The 22,145-nt window shown below is 56.8% G+C and overlaps 1 protein-coding gene across 2 annotated transcripts; it reads right to left on the bottom strand.

Annotated features, from left to right (window-relative positions):
• Positions 1-11,232: 11,232 nt before the first annotated feature.
• Positions 11,233-21,743, bottom strand: CYGB (cytoglobin). 2 transcript variants are annotated; one of them, XM_055242207.2, is made up of 4 exons: positions 21,198-21,743; positions 15,312-15,543; positions 14,827-14,990; positions 11,233-12,475 (listed from the first exon to the last, which is right to left on the bottom strand). In XM_055242207.2, the coding sequence occupies exons 1-4, from the start codon at positions 21,338-21,340 to the stop codon at positions 12,442-12,444; spliced, it is 573 nt and encodes a 190-aa protein (XP_055098182.1). In that variant the 5' UTR covers positions 21,341-21,743; the 3' UTR covers positions 11,233-12,441. The 2 variants fall into 2 exon arrangements, with proteins under 2 accessions (XP_055098182.1, XP_055098183.1); XM_055242208.2 differs by having other exon boundaries at positions 14,815-14,990; positions 21,198-21,399.
• Between the last annotated feature and the right edge of the window lie 402 nt (positions 21,744-22,145).

Genomic DNA, 22,145 nt, shown 5'->3' with positions numbered 1-22,145 from the left:
ACTCTGCTTTCTGTTTGGCTGTGACTTCAGTAAGCTAGGGCAGGGTTTTGATGGGACAGGGAGGAGTCCACGCGATCTGATTCACACGATAAAAGCATTTCCTGGGCCCTGAGTGGAGACCACAACGTGGGAGGGCAAAGCGGAGGCCGATGACTGGGAGGAGGCTTTGCAGTCGCCAGGAGAGACGACGGCTTTCTTTCCTGGCTCATTTCACACTAAACTGGGGACCAGCCAGAAAGCCTTGGGAACTTGTCAGACCCACATGCGCTGCCACTGAGTCAACTGCTACTATCATCCCCGTGTGACCTGAACCGAAACCCACTCACTTGCGAAACTGCTGGAGCCTTCTTCACTAAAACCAGTATGCATGCTAAGATCCTGGCGTAACACAAAACATAACGCGTGTGTGCCGTGTAAAATGTGCACATGAACAGGAAAACCACTGCCAGTATTTACGGCAAAACACTCACAGTGACTCTCGGGTGGAGGGATCACAGGGGACTTTTATTGTCACAGCCCTGACTTCTGTCCTGCTTCAGACCAGACTCTCCAACCGCTTCCTGGACATCTCCCTTTGTGCTTTCCTTTCCCCCTCAAATTTCCTGCAATTTTTTTTTTTTTTTTTTTTTTTCGAGACAGAGTCTTGCTCTGTCACCCAGGCTGGAGTGCAGTGGTGTGATCTTGGCTCACTGCAACCTTCGCCCCCGGGTTTTTAAGCAATTCTCCTACCTCAGCCTCCTGAGTAGCTGGGATTACTGGCGCCTGCCACCATGCCCAGCTAATTTTTGTATTTTTAGTAGAGATGGGGTTTCACCATGTTGGCCAGGCTGGTCTCGAACTCCTGACCTTGTGATCCGCCCACCTCGCCCTCCCGAAGTGCTGGGATTACAGGCCTGAGCCACTGCGCCCGGCTACCTTTGTTTTTGTTGTTGTTGTTGTTGGAGATGGTGTCTCGCTCTGTTACCCAGGCTGGAGTGCAGTGGTGCGATCTCGGCTCACTGCAACCTCTGCCTCCTGGGTTCAAGTGATTCTCCTGCCTCAGCCTCCCAAGTAGCTGGGACTATAGCCACTTGCCACCACGCCCAGCTAATTTTTGTATTTTTAGTAGAGACAGGGTTTCACCACATTGGCCAGGCTGGTCTCGAACCGCCGACCTCAGGTGATCCGCCCGCCTCGGCCTCCCAAAGTGCTGGGATTACAGGCGTGAGCCACTGCGCCTGGCCTGGTTTTTTTTTTGTTTTTTTTTTTAATTTTCTTTTTTTCACTCTCTCTGTCATCTTATACATATTGCCTTTGTAATCATATAGAATCCCCAGGAATGCTACTTCAAAACTATGTATAAGGCCAGGCACCGTGGTGTATGTATGCCTGTAGTCTCAGCTACTCAGGAGGCTGAGGTGGGGGGATGGCTGAGCCCTGGAGGTCAAGGCTGCAGTGAGCCCTGTTTGCACCCCTGCACTCCAGCCTGGGAGACAGAGTGAGAACCTGTCTCTGAAACAAAAACAAAAACAAAAAACTGTTAAAGAATTTTTTGGCCAGGCGCAGTGGCTCATACCTGTAATCCCAGCACTTCGGGAAGCTAAGTTGGGCAGATCACGAGGTCAGGAGTTCGAGACCAGCCTGGCCAACATGGTGAAACCACATCTATACTGAAAATACAAAAATTAGCTGGGCGTGGTAGCCAGTGCCTGTAATCCCAGCTACTCGGGAGGCTGAGGCAGGAGAATCACTTGAACCTGGGAGGCGGAGGTTGCAGTGAGCTAAGATCACGCCTCTGGACTCCAGCCTGGGCAACAGAGCCAGACTCTGTCTCGGAAAAAAAAAAGATTTTGTTTGTTTGTTTGTTTTTTGTTTTTTTAAGATGGGGTCTCTCTGTGTCGCCCAGGCTGGAGAGCAGTGTTTAATTTTTTTTTTTTTTTTTAAGATGGGGTCTTGCTCTGTCACCCAGGCTGGAGTACAGTGGCATGATCATGACTCACTGTAGCCTCGACTTCTTGGGCTCAGGAGATCCTCCCACCTCGACCTCCTGAGTAGCTGAGACTACTGGTGCACGCTACCATGCCCAGCTAATTTTTGTAAAAGAAAAATTTTTTTAAACAGAAAATTATTGCTATTGTTTTGGACAATGAACAGTATTTACTTTCTGTTTTTGGACTTAGACAAAGTCAAAGACTCACTGATCTCACCCCCACCCCCACCCCTCCTACCTTCACTACAGAAAAGGCTCAGGGGAGGCAGGGATGGGCATGGGCCCTTCAGGTCCCTGTTTGGGGTTGGGCCTGTTTTCCCCCAGAGGAACGGCCGCTGAGGTTGGGCAAGGAGACTGATGCGCTCATAGTAGCTGGATGGCGCTCTGGGCGGTGAGTGTATCATCCCGCCCATGTGACTTATGCACTCACCCGCCTTGTGAGGCCCAGTAATTCAGGACACCCCGGCCTCGCAGGAACTTTCTGTGCTCTGAAGGAGAAAGTCACCTGGCAGGGGCTGCTCTTGCTTCCAGTTTGTGGTGCACGGCTCAGTACCACATGCCATTCCCTGGCCAGTCCACCACTGTCCACAGCAAACCCAGTCCTGCCTGCTGTTGGACCGCTGGTGCGCCCTTCTCTCCTCAGACCTCCCCAGGTACCCCACAGCCCTGGCCTCTCGGGTCAGGTACTGTCTCACGGAGTTGGGAAGCACCAGCTGGGGTGGCTACCACCGTCTCTCGTCGCTTGTTGCATGTCTTCCAGCTGTGGCAGAGCCCACCTCCCCCTTCCCAGGCAGGCCCTTTAAGGCCATCCCCCTGCTAGAGTCTGAAGTCTGTGTCTCCCAGATAATTCACATGTTGCAATTAACCCCCAGGTGATGGTGTTAGGAGGGGGGAACTTTGGAAGGGAGTTAGGTCATTAGGGTGTCCTCACGAATGGGATTAGTGCCCTTATAAAAGAGGCCCCTCAGAGAGACCCTTGCCCTTCCACCAGGTGAGGACAGTGAGAAGGTGCCCTCTGTGGACAAGCAAGTGGGTCCTCACCAGACACCAACTAGAAGCCTCCTTGGTCTTGGACCTCCCAGCCTCCAGAACCATGTGAAATACATTTCTATTGTGTATAAGCAGTCCAGGCACCTGGTTTATGGAACATTGTTAGGGAAGCTCAGATGGATGAAGACATCCCCTCTTTTTTTTTGTTTTTTTTTTATTTTTTATTTTTTTGAGATGGAGTCTTGTTCTGTCAGAGGCTGGAGTACAATGGTGCCATCTCAGCTCATGCAACCTCCGCCTCCCCGGTTCAAGTGATTCTCCTGCCTCAGCCTCCTGAGTAGCTGGGATTACATACGTGCACCACCACATCTAGCTGATTTTGGTATTTTTAGTAGAGACGAGCTTTCACCATATTGGCCAGGGCTGGCCTCGAACTCCTGACCTCTCGACCTTCCCACCTTGGCCTCCCAAAGTGCTGGGATTACAGGTGTGAGCCATCACACCCAGCCAATATCCCCTCCTTTTCTTTTTGAGGACTTCCCTCCAGCAGTCTTGCCCCCACCTCCTGGTCCCCTGCATTGCCATCTCTCTCTCTCTCTCTCTCTTTCTATCTCTCTCTCTCTCTGTCTGTCAGGGATCAGGCCACACAGAGGGGCTGTCATCTCCCTCTCCTGACCCCATGTCCTCCTGCACCTGAGCCTCCTATCTCTCCCTGACCACCATCCTTTACCCATACTTCCCACCCAGACCTCTCCCCTCCAGTCTCTGAACCAGCCAGGTCACGATCCTGGGCACCACCCTGCCATCTGTCCTCAACTGCTCTGGACCTAAGCAGAGAGCCCACACAGCTGCCCACTGCCCCAAAATGCTCTCCTTGCAGCCTCCTGGTTTTCCTCCCCCTCCCTGGCCCCTATTCTCCGTGATGCCCCCTCCCCCAGCCTCCCTCCCACTGACCTCCTCCTTCTGATCCCCTATCCCCCTGGCTTCCCTCCCACATCCTTCCTCCACCTGGCGTCCCATCCCCCTGCTTCCCTCTCTCCCTGGTCCTCCCTCTCCTTGCCCTGTCCCTAGTCCCCTTTCTCCCTCAGCCGCCCCTCCCTGGTGTCCCCTCTGCCTGATCCTTCCTATCCCCCCATCTCGCTGATCCTCCCCCTTCCTAATCCTCCCTCTCCCGATCCTCCCTCTCCCTGATCCCTTTATTCCGGACTCAGGGCTGATGGCTGCAGGGCTCTGTCCTCGCCCCTCTTTTCTTCCCACATTCTTTTCTCAGTGAGCTCATCCAATCCCAAATTTAAATCCCAGCCCTGACATCTCTGTCCTGATTCAGGCTGGAGCCTCCGGCTGCTTCCCGGACCCCTCACGCTTCGTGCGGACGAAGCGGAACCTCTGCCAAAGCCTCCTCTCCCCTGGCTATTTCCCCTCGAAAGTGGAGACTCCGTTTGCCAAGTTAAACAGGCCAGAAGCCCTGGAGTCCTCCTCAACTGTCCTCTCTTTCACCCCTCACATCCCATCCATCAGTAAATCACATTAAACTGGGCGTGGTGGCTCCTGTTTGTATTCCCAGCTACTTGAGAGGCAGAGGTGGGAGGATCGTTTAAGCCCAGGAGTTCCAGGCTGGCTTGGGCAACGTAGTGAGACTCCATCACTATTATTTAAAAAGAGACTGGCCGGGCAAGGTGGCTCATGCCTGTAGTCCCAGCACTTCGGGAGGGTGAAGCGGGAGGATCCTGACCTATGAGGTCAGGAGTTTGAGACCAGCCTGGCCAACATGGTAAAACCCCGTTTCTACTAAAACTACAAAAACTAGCTAGGTGCAGTGGCATCACCTGTAATTCCAGCTATGTGAGAGGCTGAGGTGGAAGAATTGCTTGAACCCAGTGGGCGGAGGTTGCAGTGAGCCGAGATCGCACCACTGCTCTCCAGGCTGGGCAACAGAGTGAGACTCCATCTCCAAAAAAAAAAAAAAAGAGACTAAATGAGGTCCTGTTTCTCCTCTCAAACCCCTCCATGAGAGAAGAGGGAGGTTGTGTACATGGGCGTGGACATCACAGAGGAGGGGGCTTGTCCAGAAGGGGCGTCAGGAAGGTTCTGGGAAAGAGGGTGCGGAGCAGCGGTGGAGACCCTGGGGGCGAGTGAGCAGAGACCGGGAGCTAGTGGAAGCCAAATCTGTGATGCAGAACGTGCCAGGTAAGACCAGGGAAGTGTGTTGGCGCCAGGTCATGGGGCCCTCGATGGCTGAGGCGCTCGGACTGTCTTTGGGAGGTGACTTGTAGCCACTGGAGATCCCGGAACAGGAGCAGTGGTGGCCACAGAGCTGGCGGCCTGTGCAGGGTGGACTGGGGAAGGCACGGAGGCCACCCCGGGCTTAGGCCTGAAGCAACCAGGGCAGCGGAAGGAACAAAGGACAGGCCGGCAGGACCGCAACTGGTTGCTGTGGGGTGGGGGCGGAGAGGACCTATGATCAAGAAGTTAAAACTGCCAGGCACAGTGGCTCACGCCTGTAATCCCAGCACTTTAGGAGGCCGAGGAGGGTGGATCGCTTGGGCCTAATAGTTTAAGACCAGCATGGGCAACACAGCGAAAACCCATCTCTACAAAAAATACTAGCCAGGCATGGTGGCGCGTCCCTATAGTCCCAGCTACTTGGGAGACTGAGGTGGGAGGATTGCTTGAGCCCAGGAAGTGGAGGTTACAGTGAGCCGAGATTTCGCCACCGCACTCCAGCCTGGGCGACAGAGTGAGACCCCGGGGATAATGTCTCTGTGCTTCCCCAGGAAATAGTGAAATGGGACCTTGGTACTGGTGCAGTAGTAGGGGGCAGTTTCTGGACCACATGGCCGGGGCTGATCAGACCCCAGGTGGGCCCCAGGCAGGCTTACAGGGTGGCCTCCAATGAGAGCTTTGTCCGCCCCAGCCGCTGAGAAAGGCTGGATCCAGCAGTGTTTCTACAGCGTTTTTTCACAGAGGAGATTGAGACCTGGTCCCTCCGTGATGGAAGGAAGGGAAAGTGGAGAAGCCCGCCCAACATGAGTGGGGTTCCAGGGACTTAAGGCTGCAGTGGGGGTGCGCAAAAGACAATGGGGGCCCTGATAATTATCAGAGGGTCAGGAGATGGTTGGGCCGGGAGCTGCCTTCCCCTAGTCTGCTGTTCAGTTCCCAGGCTCCTGGGCAGCTGCGCCGGTCTCTGCTTCCAGCAAGGCTGGGTCATGTGGCTTTCCCTGATCCCCAGAGACTGGACTCCCGTTTACTGTGCACTCCCCACCCTCATTTTGTTTTCTGTTTTTTGTTGTTGTTGTTGTTGTTGTTCGTTTTTTGAGACAGTCTCACTCTGTCGCCCAAGTTGAAGTTCACTGGTGCCATCTTGGCTCACTGCAACCTCTGTCTCCTGGGTTCAAGTGATTCTCGTGCCTCAGCCTCCTGAGTAGCTGGGATTACAGGCGCCCACCACCACGCCTGGCTAATTTTTTTGTATTTTTAGTAGAGACGGGCTTCACCGTATTGGGCAGGCTGGTATCAAACTCCTGACCTCAGGTGATCCTCCCGCCTCGGCCTCCCAAAGTGCTGGAATTACAGGCGTGAGCCGCCGTGCCCAGCCTCCCCACCCTTACTTTGGGAGCCCAAATAGGCCTTTGCTCCTTGCCACCAAAAGCTCCTGCCCCAGTGTCTTCAGCCCTAAGGGCCAAGTCCAAACTCATACCGTGCTGCAATCAATTCTTTTACCAAAGGCATCCAATGAGCAACTATGAAACCTGCTGCCCTGTAGGTGGGTGGGGCAACTTTCTGGAGTCAAGAAGAGTGTGTGCTGGGCACAGTGGCTCATGTCTATAATATCAGCACTTTGGAAGGCTGAGGAGGGAGGATCGCTTGAGCCCAGGAGTTTGAGGTGGCAGTGAGCTGTGATCGCGACACTGCACTCCAGCCTGGGCAACAGAGCCAGACAGTGTCTCTAATAAATAAATACATAAGATTTAAAAATGAGTGTTCTTTGGCTGAGGTCCCTTGAACGTGCTACAATAAGACACTACAATAAGACAGAACCTGGAACAGGGTGTGGCGAGTGAGGTGCTGGCCTGGGGCCCAAAATTTAAGGGGCCTAGTAATCAAGAGAAATAATATTGAAATACAATACTTAAAAAAATCAATGTTAAAACAAAAATATTAATGATAAAGAAAAATTCATTTTACTTTTTTGTTTTTGAGATGGAGTCTCGCTGCGTCGCCCAGGCTGGAGTGCAGTGGCATGATCTCAGCTCACTGCAACCTCCCCCTCCCGGGTTCAAGAGATTCTCCTGCCTCAGCCTCCCCAGTAGCTGGGACTACAGGATCGTGCCACCACGCCTGGCTAATTTTTGTATTTTTAGTAGAGACAGGGTTTCGCTGTGTTAGCCAGGGTGGTCTTGATTTCCTGACCTCATGATTTTCCCCCCTAGGCCTCCCAAAGTGCTGGGATTACAGGGGTGAGCCACTGTGCCCGGCTCAGAAAAAATCATTTTACTTTATGTTTTGAGATGGGGTCTCGTTCTATTGTCCAGGCCAGAGTGCAGTAGCACCATCACAGCTCACTGCAGCCTTGACCTCCTGTGCTCAGGCAATTCTCCCACCTCGGCCTCCCAAAGTGCTGGGATTACAGGCGTTCTTAAAAAAAAAATTGACCATTTATTCACTTTTCCCACTTGGTTCCAACTCTGGGGGTGACATTTTCCTGAGTGTGTACAAGGCTGCACAGAGAATCCCCCACTTCCTTCTCCTGCAAATAAACTGGGAAGGGATTCCTCCAGCTTCCTTGGTCTCAGGCTACGGCGCGGCTGCAGCCCCGGAAAGCGAGGGAGGAAGTGGTCATCCCAGGAAGGTAACGGGGTCCGCGGGGCAGAAGGCGGCTCCCGGGTGAGGGTCCCTCCGCGGCCAGCAGGGGACGCTGTGGGGCAGCACCGCGAGGACCGTTTTGCCAGGGAAGAAGCCGCCGTGCACCCCGGTTCCTGACACCCACGTCGCTCACAGCCCCAGCTCGCCCGGGGAGCTGACCCACTTGCTCAGCTCCTGGGCGAGATAGCTAACTCGGGGTGTAGAGAACAAAACCAAAGCTCAGACGTTGCTCCTTACCCACTAGTCCTCTGCACCCAGGCAGAGCCCACCCAGAATACCACGCCTTCCCTCAGCAAGGCCTCTGGGGTATCATGTTTGTCCCAGGTCCAAGTAGCATCCCCAGCCCGGGTCTGGCTGATTCTCTAATTGACAGTGTCCCCTCTATTGGGAATGGAGAGCAGGGAGAACCTTCCAGAAGGGCCACATTCTTGAAGGATTCCAGTTTTGTTGAGTTCAGAAGCCCCTTCACCATTCTCAAGCCAAGTGGTGTGAAATGAGGAGGGGGGCCTTTCTTCCCGGATGGTCTCCCTCACCCCTGACCTCAGATGCCCCTTTTCCTCTGACAGTCCCTATGGCCCATGGCCCTGTGACCCCCACTGGCTCTGGTTCCAGCTCTGGCTTGCCTGGGTCCACCGGGGGCCCTGGGCTCAGGACTTGGAAGCTCTCCTGAGTTCCTTCTATTTCTTTTCTTTCCTTTCCTTATTTTATTTATTTATTTTTTTTGAGACGGAGTCTTGCTCTTGTTGCCCAGGCTGGAGTGCAATGGCACAATCTTGGCTCACTGCAACCTCTGCCTCCTGAGTTCAAGTGATTCTCCTGCCTCAGCCTCCCGTGTAGCTGGGATTACAGGCGCCTGCCACCACGCCCGGCTAATTTTTGTATTTTTAGTAGACATGGGGTTTTGCCATGTTGGCCAGGCTGGTCTCGAACTCCTGACCTCGTGATCCTCTTGCCTCAGCCTCCCAAAGTGCTGAGATTACAGGCATGAGCCACCGTGCCCGGCCTCTTTTCTTTTTTTTTTTTTTTTTTGAGATGGAGTCTCTCATTCTGCCGCCCAGGCTGGAGTCCCATGGCGCGATCTCGGCTCACTACAACCTCCTCCTCCTGAGTTCAAGTGATTCTCCTCCTTCAGCCTCCCGAGTAGCTGGGATTACAGGTGCCCGCCATCATACCTGGCTAATTTTTATATTTTTAGTAGAAACAGAGTTTCAGTAGAGACATGGTTTCACCATGTTGGCAAGGCTGGTCTCGAACTCCTGACCTCAAGTGATCCGCCTGCCTCGGCCTCCCAAAGTGCTGGAATCACAGGTGTGAGCCACCGCGCCCAGCTGTTTCCTTCTATTTCTTTTCCTTTGCCTTCTGACGTGGCCCTGATGGCCTGACAGTCACTGTCCCCTGCACTGTGGCATCCATCCTCCTCCTCCTCGTAGCTGCCTTGCAAGGCAAGGCTTCATGTTCACTCCTGCAGTGAACATGAGGCAGGAAGAGACCGCATAAGTTAGAGGTGACTGTGGCTCAGAAAGGCTGCGTGACTTGCCCAAAGTCACATAGCAGTGAGAGATGGAGTCTGGGCCCAGAGCCAGCACGCTGTCTTTTGGCATTGCCTCCCTGGAAAGGCTGGGCCCGCACTGTCCTCTCTGCCCTGCACTGTTTTAGTTCACACAGCTCACTCTTGGCCCGTGCCGGGTACTTGTCTTGCTTTCTAAGAGTGGTTATTTACTGATTCTTTGGATTTCTACTTAGTTCCTCCCCTGTACCAGGCCCAGGAGACAAAGGCGGCGGCTGCACTTAAGGAGTTCATGGTCTGGGAGACAAGACTCCTCCTGCGTGTCAGCTGAGTCTTCCCAGGCAGCCCGCAGGACTCCCAAGGGGCAGAGGCTGTTTCCTGCTTCTCCTGCAGCCCACCCGGAGCTGGTGACCTCCTGGTCCCTTCTCAGGGAACTGCTGCTGCCGCCGCCTCCATCATCGGGTGGGGACTGGGCAGGCCTGACCCAGTAGACTATGGGGTGAGGGATAGAGGGCTGGGGAAGGGGTCTGGGAGCTCAGAGCTCAGGGAAGGTGTTGGGGGTTTAAGGCTGATGAAAGCAGCCTTCCTCTCTCAAACACCCAAGGGCTGATCCACCACATGTAACTTGAGCAGCAGGGCCAGGCCCTCAGCTCTGCCTGTGTGCAGCCTCCGGTGTTCAGGTCTAGAAGGTCAAGGTTCAGGCCAGGCGCAGTGGCTCACGCCTGTAATCCCAGCACTTTGGGAGGCCGAGGTGGGCGGATCACCTGAAGTCAGGAGATCAAGACCAGCCTGGCCAACATACTGAAATCCCGTCTCTACTAAAAAATACAAAAATTAGCCAGGCGTGGTGGCACATGCCTGTAATCCCAGCTACTTGGGAGACAGAGGCAAGAGAATCGCTTGAACCCAGGAGGCAGAGGTTGTGGTGAGCCGAGATTGTGCCATTGCACTCTTGCACTCCAGCCTGGGCAACAACAGGGAAACTCCATCTGGAAAAAAAAAAAAAAAAGAAGGTCAAGGTTCAATCCTTGGCTCTATCACTAAAGAACTGGGACAAACAGGGCCCTTCTGTCTGGATATCTCACCTCTGATTCCTTCGTCCCTATTGTACCCTTGCTGGGGGGAGATTTCCAGAACCAAATCTTAAAAACTTCCTGACTTTTTTTTTTTTTTTTTTTTTTTTTTTTTTTTTGAGACTGAGTGTTGCTCTGTCGCCCAGGCTGGAGTGCAGTGGTGCGATCTGGGCTCACTGCAAGCTCCGCCTCCTGGGTTCAAGCGATTCTCCTGCCTCAGCCTCTTGAGTAGTGGGACTACAGGTGCGCGCCACCACGCCTGGCTAATTTTTCTATTTTTAGTATCGATATGGTTTCACCATGTTGGCCAGGATGGTCTTGATCTCCTGACCTCAAGTGATCTGCCAGCCTCGGCCTCCCAAAGTGCTGGGATTACAGGTGTGAGGCACCGCGCCTGGCCTTGCCTCCTGACCTTTTAACAAGGCTGACCTCCCCCAGCCCCCACAAAACCCCAGTTCCAGTTTCCAGCCCTGTGTTCCTGATGAACCAGGTGAGGAACCGACAGCAATCTTAATCCCCAATTTAGAGAGAGGCCCAGGGGGAGCCAAAGGTGAGACACAAGGGATGGGACGCCCTTGGTGCGGGAGAGGGGATGGGGCGCCCTTGGTGCGGGACAGGGGATGGGGCGCCCTTGGTATGGGACAGGGGATGGGGTGCCGTTGGTGTAGGACAGGGGATGGGGTGCCGTTGGTGTAGGACAGGGGATGGGGTGCCCTTGGTGTGGGAGGTCAGGGGAGGACTTTTCAAGAAAAAGGCCTGAGCCCGGAACCAGGGATGGGGGACAGAGGTGAGGGCAGGTGGCAGGAAGAGACTGCACAAGTGTGCACGGGTACAGCAAGAACGGGTCTGTTTAATGACACAGCTGGGTCTGGTTACAAACATCAGAAACTAGAAAAGGAGGACAGGCAGTTACACAGATGAAGATGAGGATGGGCCAGGAGGGGACACAGGCATAGTAGCCACAGCAGCAAAACATCCTTGAAGACGATACACGTGACCAAGGGGCACACATGGGGGGCCCCCCTGGCAAGCCTGACGCAGATGAATAGACGGGGCCGACTGCCGGCCAGGAGGAGGGTGGGGTGGGGAAAGCCCTCGGCCCTCGGAGCTGAGGGTGAGACCTAGGCATGTGGTCCCGCCGACCTGCTGCCCAGCAGCCCGGATCCCCCGGGGCTGCCCTGGTGGCCAAGGCAGGTGGAGCTGTCGGTCGAGGTTTCTGGACTGAGGCCCCTCCCCCAGTGCAATCATCCCATCCAGAACTTCACTCTGCCCCTGCCCATTCTAGGGCAGTCGGTGAGTCAATTCCTCTGAGGGAGTAGGGGAGCCCACTCCTTTCTGCCTGGAAGTGGGATTCAGGAATGTGGGGAGCTGGTCTGAGAAAGGGCTGCGCTTTGCTGCCAAGCCGGGTTGCCCCAGCCCTGCCCCTCCAGGCCCAGGTCCTCTGCGCTGCCAGAACACTCTGTTCTCTGCACAACTGGAACCCCTCCCTGCCCAATCACAGGTGGGCCAAACCGAGGCTTCTGGGCCCCGCAGATATGCATTCTAGATATGTATGTGTGTATATATATGTATATATATATTTATATATAGCTCGTATATAGAATATATCTGTATATATGGTAGATGTGTGCGGGATACTCTAGATGGTGATGTGGAGACCTGCATGCTGGCCGGGCTGATAGAAACGGGGCTGGTTTATTCCCTAAGGGACTCCTAGACCGGTCCCGCTTCCTGCCAGCCGCTCAGCTAGGTCTCTCTCCAACAGTGAGTAGAAAAGCTAAGAAGAGTGGGCCCCGCTCTGCGAGGAGGACGGGTCCCCCACCCTGCCCGCCGCGCTGGGGTCAGCATCCAGGCAGCCAGCGCCGCCTCCCGGCAGCTCCAGGGGGGGACCGTGGCCCCCACAGAGGCCTCCTTGGGGGAAGTTGAGTCGGGGATTCCTCCAGCTTCCTTGGCACCCAGAAATGGAGCGTCAAGGAGGGTCTTCGGAACTCGGCCTTCTGCTCAAGGTGCTGCCAGGGAGAGGGGTGGAGGGAGGGGTCCTACGGCCCCGAAGAGGGCAGTGTGGCCGGTGGGCTGTGGACGAGATAGGAAGGGAAGGACATATGTTACCAGAGGCAGGGAAGGACCCTCTGGGGAAAGGGGGAAGACCTGGGGCTGGTGAGGCTCACTTCCTGCCAAGATGCCCGGCACAGTGCAGTTGAAAGCAACCGTGAGACCCAAGTTCTAGTCTCCGTCCTGCCTCGAACCTGCTGTGCGATCTCAGGCAAGTCTACTGGTCCGTGGGGGCTCCGGATCGTTTTCTCTAAAATGTGAATAATGTCTGTCTTGTGACATAAACTGGGTAAAAAAGTGTTTCACAAACTGCAAAGCACGATACCAATATGAGCTCTTTTTCCATTAATTCTGAAACGTGGCGCATTCTGTCGGGCCTGTCTCGTCCCTCCTCGGGCCACCCATCTGTATTCTGGTATTCTCGGTACACACAGCCCCCGCTGCAATCATTGCGCACCCCTCCCCGCCCCCACCCACGCAAAGGCGCACACCCTGGAGCAGAGACGGCTCAATAAACAGTGGCGCCTGGCCCACCCCTGCTTCCCTGATAAGAGAAGTTGGGCGAGGGCCTTCTAGGACTCTGCTCTGTAACTCCATCCTACCCTCAAGCCCATGGGGACCCTGGCAGCAGGGAGGCTCTGCAGGCTCAGGCCAGGAACACTAGGGGTGGGCTAGAGGATGTAAAGGGATGAGGGGACCACCCCACCACTTGACAGCTGGGCGCTAACCCTCATGGGGTGCCAGTTTCCACGGTAGCCCATCTCCATTCAGTCCACAAAGAGCAGACGTGGGCGGAGGAGGAGACTTCGGCCGTTTCAAAATGTTTGGGGTTTGGAGAGATCTCAGTCCCTAGGGCAGGGTGGGGAGGGCAGGACGGGCAGCGTGCTGGGGAACTTGGGCCATGTGTTTCTGATTCACTGGGGCTCGCGCCCGGCCAGCCCTTTCCAGTCCCTCTTGGCCCTTATAAAAAAGCCCTTTTCTCTGGAAGCAGGAAGTCTTGTGTCCTGGCTGTAAACAAACTCATCTTTGGCAGCAGAGCCTGCCTGGGGAGAGGGGTGGGAGGGCAAGCAAGCCCCCTCCCCTCCTCTTCCCGTCTTTTCCCTGGACCCTCTGGGTGACAGCTGGTGGGGGGTGATGGGGCAACCACAGCTCTCCACACTCTGCCAGTGCCCTCCTCTGGTGGGCCAACGTCTGCTTGTTTCCCATTGACTTCCAGGTCTCAGGCAGGCCGGGGCCCAGCTGTGCACATCTGGAGTTGGCTTGGCTCCAGCCAGCAGTTCCCGAGGACTCCACTCTCTTGGGGTGGTGCTGAGGGGAGAGGGGGGAGGGGAGCAGGAGCCAGCCCGGGGCCAGTGTGGTCAGCAGCAGGAAGGGCAGGAGGCCTGGCGTCCCCAGCTGCCCTCAGGGGACCTCCTCCAGGAGCTGTGCCTGTGAACAGGAGGGCCGGCAGTCTTGGGGGCCCGTGCGGAGCCCGGCGGGAGACGCCGCCTTTTCCATGGGAAACTGCTGGGAATGTTTCTCTACCACACGTGTCCCGGGCTGCTGGCTGACCTCTGCTTCCCATTCCCGCCTCCGCTCCTCTCGCTCCTTCCTACTCCAGCCCTGCCTCCGCCTCTCCATTCAGCTCCCAGAGTCAGCCTCCCCTTGGGGGCCCAGGGAGGCCGAGTGTTCCCAACCGCCACGTCTCGGGGCTAGCCCTCCCCTCACGCTCCGAGTCAGCAGGAGTCACAGAGGCCGGCCACCCTCCTTGAGCCACCTCCTGGGCCCAGAACTGGAAGCCCAGCCTCCAGGTCAGCCTGGAAGTAAACATCCCCCTGCTTGTGTGCGTGTGAGTGACACCCATGTAGCGCCCTCGTGGGCTGGGGTGTGTGTGTGTGTGTGTGTATGTGTCCTCGTGATCCTCCTGGCTCTAGCCCTATTGAGGCAGAGGGCATTTAGCAGCACCAGTCGGCATGAGATGAAAAAACAGCCCCTTGTGATTGGCACCCAGGGAGGAAGTGGCTGGGCTGACCTGGGCTGCCCCTGAGCCTGATGATCGGACCTTCCCGCCAGGAGCCTCTGGTGCCTCTCTGCCTGGGCAGCTGTGGCTTTGGGTGCTCTGAGCTCTCCCTGGCTCTAGGAGAGGGGAAGGCTCTTTGGGAGGAATTTTGCTCAGGGCTTATGGCTCTGCGCAGCCTGAAGTCACAGGGGAGCCATCTTGAAGGCCTTTTCCTATTATGCCTGTTCTTACATGTCAGACCCCAGGGTTGGCCTGCCTCAAGTGTGCCTGCCCAGGTGGTCAGCCCCAGGGCCCCAGGAGAGATGGGAGACCTCGGGGACAGCAGAGGACATGGCGGGGAGGCTGCCCAGCCCACCCTCACCCGCCTCCTCACGTGGTGGCGTTGGGGACCTGCTGCACCCAGCCCACTTCCTTGTAGGCAGCGGTCACATGGCTGTAGATGAGGCCACGCAGCTTGGCCCAGGCTCTCTGCGTCTCAGGTGGGAAGTCATTGGCAAATTCCTCGGCGACCACCTCCAGAATGACCCCGGAGAGGATCTGGGGGCAAAGAGAGGAAGGAAGGGGGAGTGAACACCCGGGCGCCCTGCGTCCCGCAACCCCCAGGCCCCTCCGCCCCATGTGTGGCCAAGAGGATCATTCCTAATGCAACAGTCTGGCAGCTTTGGGAACCCAGTGCTCTCAGGACAAGGGTTGCCCTGAACCCAGCCCCTCCATCCTGCTGCCGGGCACTGCTCCTCCCTCTCGCAGCCACTCCGGGGATCACCTCTGCTGCCCCAGGGAGCCCTCCCGGAGCCTGTGAGCTGCAGGTGGCCATGACGCATGGGCGGTGGGGGCTCTGCAGCAGATCAGGGTGCATACCTTGAAGTACACGGGCTCCACCTTATGCTTGAGGGCGTGGGCTTTCCCCACAAGGGCGAGCACGGAGGACACCTTGTCGGGGTCGTGCAGGTTCTCCACGACAGTGTTGAGGGCCCCCATGACTCGGCAGGCGTGCTTCCGCAGCTGGGGGCTCCGCTCCATCTCCAGGGGATCCTCCATGTGCTTGAACTGGCTGAAGTACTGCTTGGCCGAGGGGAAGTTCACAAAGAACCTGGCAAGAGGAACAGGGGTGGTCGCTGAAGCTGGAGGCTGCCTCGGGCCCACCCTGAAGCTGCCAGGATAGTGGGGGCTGAAGAAGTGGACCCCAGTGCCCCCCACCCCCACATCATCACTGTATTCACTACCATCTGTAGACCTCAGCATAGACCCTCCTCGCTCTGGCCAAGCCGGCTCACCCCTACCAAGTCTGGCCATGTCTATCTGCCAGGCTTGCTCAGGCTGATGGCTTCGTCAGGCTGGCGGCTTCGTCTCCCAGGCCTCTGTCTTCCTCGCTTCTTGCTTCCTTCACAAACTCTACACCCCCTTCAAGGCCTGCTCTAGTCATAGCCGAGAGGGTAAGAGCTCAGGTTCTGGAATCATGAGTTGATCTGAAATTAAATCCTCTCCAGTTGGACTGAAATTATTCTGACTCTCCCAAAATATTGCTTTCATGAAGTCATGCTCATGCTCAAAAACATTCAATGGCTCCCTATTGTCTGCCAAAGTGAAACTCCTTAACCGGGCATTCCAGACTTCTTCTGAACCGTTCCCCACCCACTTCTTCAAATTCATGTCCACATTCCCCACTATACTCGCATCATCCCTGTCCTGGCTCAGTGGCTTTACTTACTGTTGGGAAAATGTTCCTCAGGTGAGCCACATTCCTTTCTACTACCTTTTTCCTGTGTCAGACATGCCTTACCTGGAGCAGGCTGGCCCAGGGGAAATGCTTTGCCCCCGAGGCCATTGGCACCACTCAGGTGACCTTCCCTGCCCTCCTTCCAGCGTGTCAGACTGGATCCCAAGGCTCTCATGCACCCTCTGACCCCCTGCCCTAGCTGGGGACCTGCAGCGTGGAAAATGACAGTCGTCTTTTTTTTTTTTTTTGAGATGGAGTCTCACTCTGTCGTCCAGGCTGGAGTGTGGTGGTGCAATCTTGGCTCACTGCAACCTCTGCCTCCTGGGTTCAAGTGATTCTGTTGCCTCAGCTTCCTGAGTAGCTGGGACTACAGGCATCCGTCATCACGCCCAGCTTGCTAATTTTTTGTATTTTTAGTAGAGATGGGGTTTCACCATGTTGGCCAGGCTGGTGTCGAATTCCTGACTTCAGGTGATCCGCCTGCCTCAGCCTCCCAAAGTGCTGGGATTACAGGTGTGAGCCACCGCGCCCGGCCGACAATGACTTTTACACTTCCCCTCCCTGTCGGGGCTGGATGTCATGTGAGACGTGGGCATGGACTCAATCAGAACTTAAATAACTTAAGTGAATCCCCAGAAAATGTATGGAGCGTCCTGGACCTGTTCTTCCAGGTTGTTCTGCCCCTTCGTGTGTCCCCTTTGTGATCAGAGAGAGCTGATAATTTGCGGAAGCAGCCCTTTGGCCAGGAGTCGAGTCTCAAATGTGAAGGCTGGAACAGATGCGGAGAGGGCATCTGGCCGGGTCATCCCTGCTGGTGGTGGAGCTGCTATTGGCGGGGGAAGTTTGCACAGTGACCAGGGCACAGTCTGTGTGGAGACTCAGGAGGGCCCCTCTCAGAGGCCAACTGTGACCTTGGGCAAACTGATTCACAAGCTCCCTGTTTGCAGAAGGGCGAGAGGAGGGCCCCCGCTCACTGCTTCATGGATACACGGGTGAGGACACGTGAGGCGATGGGTCTGAAAATACATTGAATTTTCTGGAGAAGCACTGTGATGAGGGACAAATGTGAAAAACCCAATTTGGACTTAAACAAGCATCTCAGACTTTGGAGGTTTTACAATTGCAATAAAAAATAATGATATGGCCGGGCACGGTGGCTCATGCCTGTAATCCTAGCACTTTACGAGGCTGAGGCGAGTGGATTGCTTGAGCTCAGGCATTTGAGATCAGCCTGGGCAATGTGGCAAACCCTGTCTCTCCAAAATACAAAAAATTAGCCAGGTGTGGTGGCACACACCTTTGATTCCAGCTACTCAGGAGCCTAAAGTGGGAAGATCACTTGAACCCGGGAGGTCAAGGCTGCAGGGAGCCAAGATTGTGCCATTGCACTCCAGCCTGGGTGACAGAGTGAGACCGTGAATCAAAAGAAACAATGATAATAATAATAATAAAAGGCCGGTGTGGTGGCTCACGCCTGTAATCCCAGAACTTTGGGAGGCCAAGGCAGGAAGATCACTTGAGACCAGGAGTTCGAGACCAGCCTAGGCAACATAGTGAGAGCCTGTCTCCAGAAAAAAAGAAAAAAATTGGCTGGGTGTGGTGGTGCCTGTCTGTAGTCCTAGCTACTTGGGAGGCTGCAGCAGGAAGATCTGATCGCATCATGAGCCCAGGATTGGAGGCCGCAGTGAGCCATGATGGTGCCATCGCACTCCAGCTTGGGTGACAGCAAGACCCTGACACAAAATAATAACAATGATATATATATTTGCCTGATGTGTTACAATGTTATTGTACCTTTTTTCTTTTCTTCCTTTTTTTTTTTTTTGAGACAGAATCTTACTCTGTTGCCCAGGCTGGAGTGCAGTGGCACAATCTTGGCTCACTGCAACCTCTGCCTCCTGGGTTCAAGGGATTCTCCTGCCTCAGCCTCCCAAGTTAGCTGGGATTACAGGTGCCCGCCACCACATCCGGCTAATTTTTGTGTTTTTAGTAGAGACGGGGTTTCGCCATGCTGGCCAGGCTGGTGTCGAACTCCTGACCTCCGGTGATCTGCCTGCCTCGGCCTCACAAAGTGCCGGGATTACAGGTGTGAGCCACTGTGCCCGGCCTGTTATTGTATTTAATTGCCACAGCTAAGCGGGTATTACCTCTATTTTACTGATGAGGAAACAACAGGGAACATTTGTTGAACACTTACTGTATGATCTCACGAATCCTTGCAATTGTCTCCTGAGGTAGGCACTGTTTTAATCCCCATCTTGTGAATTAGGAATTGATGTCCAAGATTGCCCAACAAAGTAGATGGCAGCACCAGGAAGGGGCCCAGGCAGGCCCGCTTTGACAGTTTCCCTACACTGCCTGGAGAGACAGCTGTGCCAGGGGATCGTGGCCTGGTAACCAGGTGTCTTCTGCCTCAACACCCACCACCGGGTTGTGGCCCTGAGGAATGACAGTCTCAGGGAGCCCCCACCCAGACCCTCCACGGTTCTGTGGCCCCTGGGGCCCATGTGCCTGGCTCCTTCCTCCTGGCTCTGCGGTTTTTCCACCTGAGACCCTCCCGGTCTCAGTCTGTGCTGCCAGGGAGGAGCCTCCACAGCCAGCCCTGGGGGTTTCTCAGCTCCCAGAGGCATCTGGGCTTCCAAGAGAGCCTGAAATAGGCCTGTCTGAGTGTGAGGAGGAAGGTGTCAGAGTTACAACCAGGAGGGAGGGTGGGTGTTCCCTCTTGGTCTCCTCCCTGGCAGGGAATGGAAGTGTGGGGTCTGCCTCAGGCTCCGAAAGCAACGCCTCCTCCACCCCCACCAACGTGGCAACTTCTCCAGGTTGGGGGTGTGGAAGTGCAGCTGCCTCCTTCCTGCCCTGCAGGCTCATAAGGGCTGAGGGCGCTGGCCTGGCGCAGTGGGGAGGGCAGAGGTGAGGGTGCCGGCCAGAGGGCTACAGCTGGGGCCTTGACCTCGAGGATGTGTATGTTGTATGTGGGAAGGCAGGGCGCTGTGTCAAGACTGACGGGCCCAGGATCCGAGGAGGGACCTTCAGGAGCCCTTATCCCCCTTTCCTCCCCTTCCCCCACTGACCAGGCCCTGGACAGAGACAGGAGGAGACAAAAAGGAAAGCAAGGCCGTGTGGGACCTGGGCTGGCAGGGAGTGGCTGAGACAAAGCTGGGCCAGGCTGTCCTGGGGCTGGGCTCTAGTCCACACAGAAGTGGAGTCGGAGTGGTGAGGGGTTACTCTGGGCCCTGAGCGCACTGGTAATGACCTCCCCCAGCCCAGGCCTAGCCCCTCTAAGAGACAGGAGTGGGGAACCGGAAGAGGGGTGTAGAGAGAGAAAGAAATCCCTGCTGAAAACTCGGACTGCCCAGACATGGCCCTGGCCTTGGTGTTTCATTTCTCCCTTGGCATCTGCCCTACCCTGGTCTCCTTCCTGGGGAGGTTCGATGGTGTCCCGAGATGTGGATGGTGAGCACTTCCTCCATGTATCCACACAGGTACATGGCAGGGGTTGGGACACAAAACCTCCAAGGTCCTGAGGACCCTGCCTTGCTTCTTCATGGTGACCCATGAGTGTGCCAGATGCATGCAAGGCCGGTGGGCTGCAGGTGCTGACACACGGCTGACGGCACCCTCCGAGGATGCAGTCTGGCACGTCTGCAGCTCTGCTACCCACTGTGTGCTTGTGTGGGTGCCAGCACCTGTGGGGACTGGTGGTTCTGAGCGTCTGAGGCCCCAGTATCCCAATGTCCCTCTTAGCTTCCTGCCACTCCCGGCTGTCTTTCTGGGCCTGGGCGCTGCTGAGATAGCTGCCCCATTCTCAGGAGCGCTCCTCTAACTCCTTAGAAGTGCTTCCTGCTCTTTTTCCTCCAAAATCTGCTTCTGAGTTGGAATCAGGGCATATCATGGTGGAGCTGGGTAGGTCCCAGGCTTGGGAGAGGCCACAGAAAGAAGAAGCTGGAGATGGAACAGGCCTGGGAGTCAGGGATGCACTAAAGCTGCCCTTCCAGAGCGAGGCTTCACCCCGTCTGCACATGACAAGGCTGCCCTGCTCTGTCCTAGATTTGACCGCTTTCCTCTGCCAAGAAGAGGGGCTTGAGGGTGAGCATGGTCTGGGGCTCCTCTGCCTGCACCCCCAGGGACCAGCACGTGTGGGAAGACAGCATGGATTTGTAGCTAGAGTCAGTGACTAGCTTTCGAGGCTTGGACACATCACCTCTATGAGGACGGTGTGTGTGCTCTAAGCCTAGGTGTGTGAAGAACGGGGCGCTCTGTGTTTGTGGGTCTCTTGGGGGCATGTAGTGCCTGAATGACCCCTAAGCCCAAGCCACTGCATTTCCTCCCTAGGTGGGAGGTTTTAGGGTTAGGCTCTGTCTCCTGAAGCTTCTCTCTTCTTCCCCTCACCCTCCAAACTCAGCAGGGATTGTATCCTAGGGGACTGTTTGCTTCTCCACTCACCTGTGCCTGCCCTGGGCGCTTCTGCTGGCCCGTGCCCTCCAGCAGGAAAGGGGCAGCTGGGAACACTGGACCCCCCCGCGCTCTCCTCTTTCTCAACCTCTGCTCTTTGCTCTCTGTTCTTCCAAGAGGCTTTGAATCCAGCAAGCAGCTGAGCTGGAGACAGGGGTCTGCTCCTCTTTGTCCCCCTTCTTGGCTGAGCCTCGGTTTTCCCATCTCTAAAATGGGGAGCCCCTGCTACTCCCTTTGAAATTCCAGAAAAATGTGTGTGTCTGACAGCTTGGCTGGGTGTCTGGGGTCGCTGGCCGAGCAAGGAGTTCTGAGGCCGGGGAGAGGAGGGGGACCGAGGTGCTCTCCTGCCTCTTGTTCCTAGATCCTGGTGAGCACCGCGCCGGAGCCAGGGAAGGCTCAACCCAGGCTTGGTTCACCCCAAGGCGCCCCTCGCCGCCTGCCCCGCCGACCTCGGACCGGCCCCATTCGCGGCTGGGGAGGTGGCGCTGGAGCTCGGACCCGGGCCCAGCCCGCCTCTGCCCGGAGCCGCTGCCGCCCTCCCTGCCCAGGGCCCGGCCGGGCTGGGCGACACCTACCTCACCAGGATGGCCGCCCCCACGTCCTCGCAGTTGGCATAGAGCCGGGCCCACAGAGCCTGCACCGCCTCCCTCTCCGCCGCGGACAGCTCCTCGCTCCGCTCCCTGCGCTCGATCTCCATCTCGCCCGGCGCTTTCTCCATGGGCAGCTCCAAGTCCAGCCCGGCTTTGCTCGGCGGCGGCGGCGGCGGCGGCGGTGGGGCGCGGGGCGCGGGGCGCGGGGCGCGGGGCGCCGGGAGCCGGGAGCCGGGAGCCGGGGCCGGCTGCGTGCGCGGCGGGCGGGCGGGCGAGGGGTAGAGCGCGGAGGGAGGGAGCGTGTGTGTGTGCGCGCCGGGTGTGTGTGTGTGCGTGCGTGTGTGCAGGGTATATGTGCGGGGGGCGGGGATGTGGTCTGCTGGAAAATGTTTAAAAAAACAAATCCGCTCCAAACCCCCGGCCCCGTGTGGGTGAGCCAATGCCGGCAAGGTGAAGGCTGCGCGGGGTGGGGGCGACGCGACTGCCGCCCGCCCACCCGCAGGCCACGGCGGAGTTGCACCGCGGGGCGGGGCTCGGGTAGGTGTGGCCGGGGCGCTGGGGGTCCCGGGAGGAATGGGCGGTCACGCGCCGCTGGGCGGCGCGGGCCGCACAGGAGTGCGCCGGGGCGGGCGCGGGCCGGGAGCGCCGGGTTCCGGGTCCCAGTGCTTGCGGCGTCGCGGGTGTGCGCGTGCGGACCCTTCCCGCGGCGGGCAACTGACTCAAAGTCCAACACTCTGGAGCTTTCGCGGCGAGGCCGACCGCCAGCCCGCCCGTGGGAGCGAACTGGAGCCCCTCCGGCGGCCGCCGCGGACCTAACTGGGCTCCCCCAGCCCGGGCCTCTCCCCACGCCCCCGAGCCAGCTGCTGGGGGCCGCCGCGCCACTCCCACAGCTCTAGACGCCCAGGCTCTGGGGGGTTAGCACGGGGGTCGTCC

This window comes from Symphalangus syndactylus, chromosome 14, assembly GCF_028878055.3.
Source record: "Symphalangus syndactylus isolate Jambi chromosome 14, NHGRI_mSymSyn1-v2.1_pri, whole genome shotgun sequence".
Lineage (NCBI taxonomy): Eukaryota > Metazoa > Chordata > Mammalia > Primates > Hylobatidae > Symphalangus > Symphalangus syndactylus.
The sequence above is the reverse complement of the archived record's forward strand: the minus strand, read 5'-3'. Positions and strand labels throughout refer to the sequence as shown.

Bases quoted from the DNA above. Each gene is read 5' to 3' on its own strand.
- CYGB (XM_055242207.2), bottom strand. From the start codon at position 21,340: ATGGAGAAAGCGCCGGGCGAGATGGAGATCGAGCGCAGGGAGCGGAGC. The intron at 15,544-21,197 runs GTAGGTGTCGCC...TCCTCTTGCCAG, and splicing joins GGGGCGGCCATCCTGGTGAG to GTTCTTTGTGAACTTCCCCT. The intron at 12,476-14,826 runs GTGAGGAGGCGG...TCTCGTCCACAG, and splicing joins CAGGTCCCCAACGCCACCAC to CCCACCGGCCACACTGCCCT.